The sequence below is a fragment of the Chionomys nivalis genome, chromosome 3 (assembly GCF_950005125.1).
Source record: "Chionomys nivalis chromosome 3, mChiNiv1.1, whole genome shotgun sequence".
Lineage (NCBI taxonomy): Eukaryota > Metazoa > Chordata > Mammalia > Rodentia > Cricetidae > Chionomys > Chionomys nivalis.
In genome coordinates this window covers 59,788,467-59,789,747 of record NC_080088.1, presented here as the reverse complement: position 1 = coordinate 59,789,747, position 1,281 = coordinate 59,788,467, and the positions used below count along the sequence as shown (strand labels likewise).

At 46.9% G+C, this 1,281-nt stretch overlaps 1 protein-coding gene across 1 annotated transcript; it reads right to left on the bottom strand.

The window, feature by feature from the left end:
* Positions 1-455: 455 nt before the first annotated feature.
* Positions 456-959, bottom strand: LOC130872090 (macrophage migration inhibitory factor-like). The gene has a single exon (XM_057765897.1). It carries the CDS (start codon positions 869-871, stop codon positions 524-526), a length of 348 nt encoding a protein of 115 aa, XP_057621880.1. The 5' UTR covers positions 872-959; the 3' UTR covers positions 456-523.
* Positions 960-1,281: the final 322 nt, after the last annotated feature.

Here is a 1,281-nt window from a genome sequence, read left to right as displayed (position 1 = left end):
TCCTTCCTCTTGATGGATTTGGAGTTAGTTTGCCTTTTTTCCAAGTTTCCTAAAGTGAAAGCTTAGAACACTGATTTGATATAGGTATTTAATACTAAATTTAGTTTAAATATTTCTTTTTAGGCTCTTGCAATCCTCACATTTAATATCATGTGTTTTCAAGTTCTTTCACTTTGAATTTTTTTTTTTTTTTTTTTTTTTTTTTTTTTTTTTTTGTAGATAAGTCTCGTCTTATAGCCCAGGCTGGCCTCATATTCATAGTCCTCCTGCTTCATCTTCTCAAGTGCACCACCATGCCCAGTCATTTCAAGTGCTGGGTTACAGGTGTGCAACCACCATGCCCAGTCAATCTAAAATGTTTCTAAGATCCCTTGTGGCTTCTTCTTTTTTTTTTTTTTTTGGTCTCTAAACCATTTATTTCTCCCGGTCGGAGGGTGGGCATTGCTACATGTGGACGAAAACAGAACGCTGAGTGCAGCAAGGCTCCAAGAACAGCGGTGCTGGTAAGTTATTAGGCCAGCACTCAGGCGAAGGTGGAACCGTTCCAGCCCACGTTGGCTGCGCTCATGTCGTAATAGTTGATGTAGATCCGGTCAGGGCTGATGTGCAGGCGATCAGCCAGCAGGTCGCACAGCAACTTGCTGTAGGTGCGGTTCTGCGCGCCGCCGATCTTGCCGATGCTGTGCAGAATGCATAGGGCGCAGGGGTCTCTAGAACCGCTAAAAGTCATTAGCTGGTCCGGGACCACGTGCACTGCGATGTACTGTGCTGGCTTGCCGGTGGCCTGCGCCAGCTGCTGGTTGAGCTCGGAGAGAAGCCCCTCTGGCACTGAGGCGCGGGGAACGTTGGTGTTCACGGTGAACATCGGCATCGTGGCGGAGGGATTGCACGCGGGGACTAAAGGACGGTGAAAGGCGGGATGTGGCCCAAGTCAGGGACCTGAGCTACGTGACCCAGCTCAGTACCGCTTGTGGCTTCTTTTGAACTAGGGGTTCTTCAGAAGTATACGGTTTTGCTGTGGGACAATGGTTTGTAGTCTGTCAATTGTATTTTAATAAAATGCTTATTGGTCAGTAGCCAGGCAGGTAGTATAGGTGGGACAACCAGATAGGAAGTAGAGGCAGGAAATGAGAACAGGAGAATTCTGGAAAGAGGGAACCTTTGTCTGCAGTCCTGACCTGGCCACAGAGCAAGCAAGATGTAACTGCCTCACTGAAAAATGCACCAAGCCACTTGGCTAACATAGACAAGAATAATGGGCTAATATAAGTTATAAGAGTT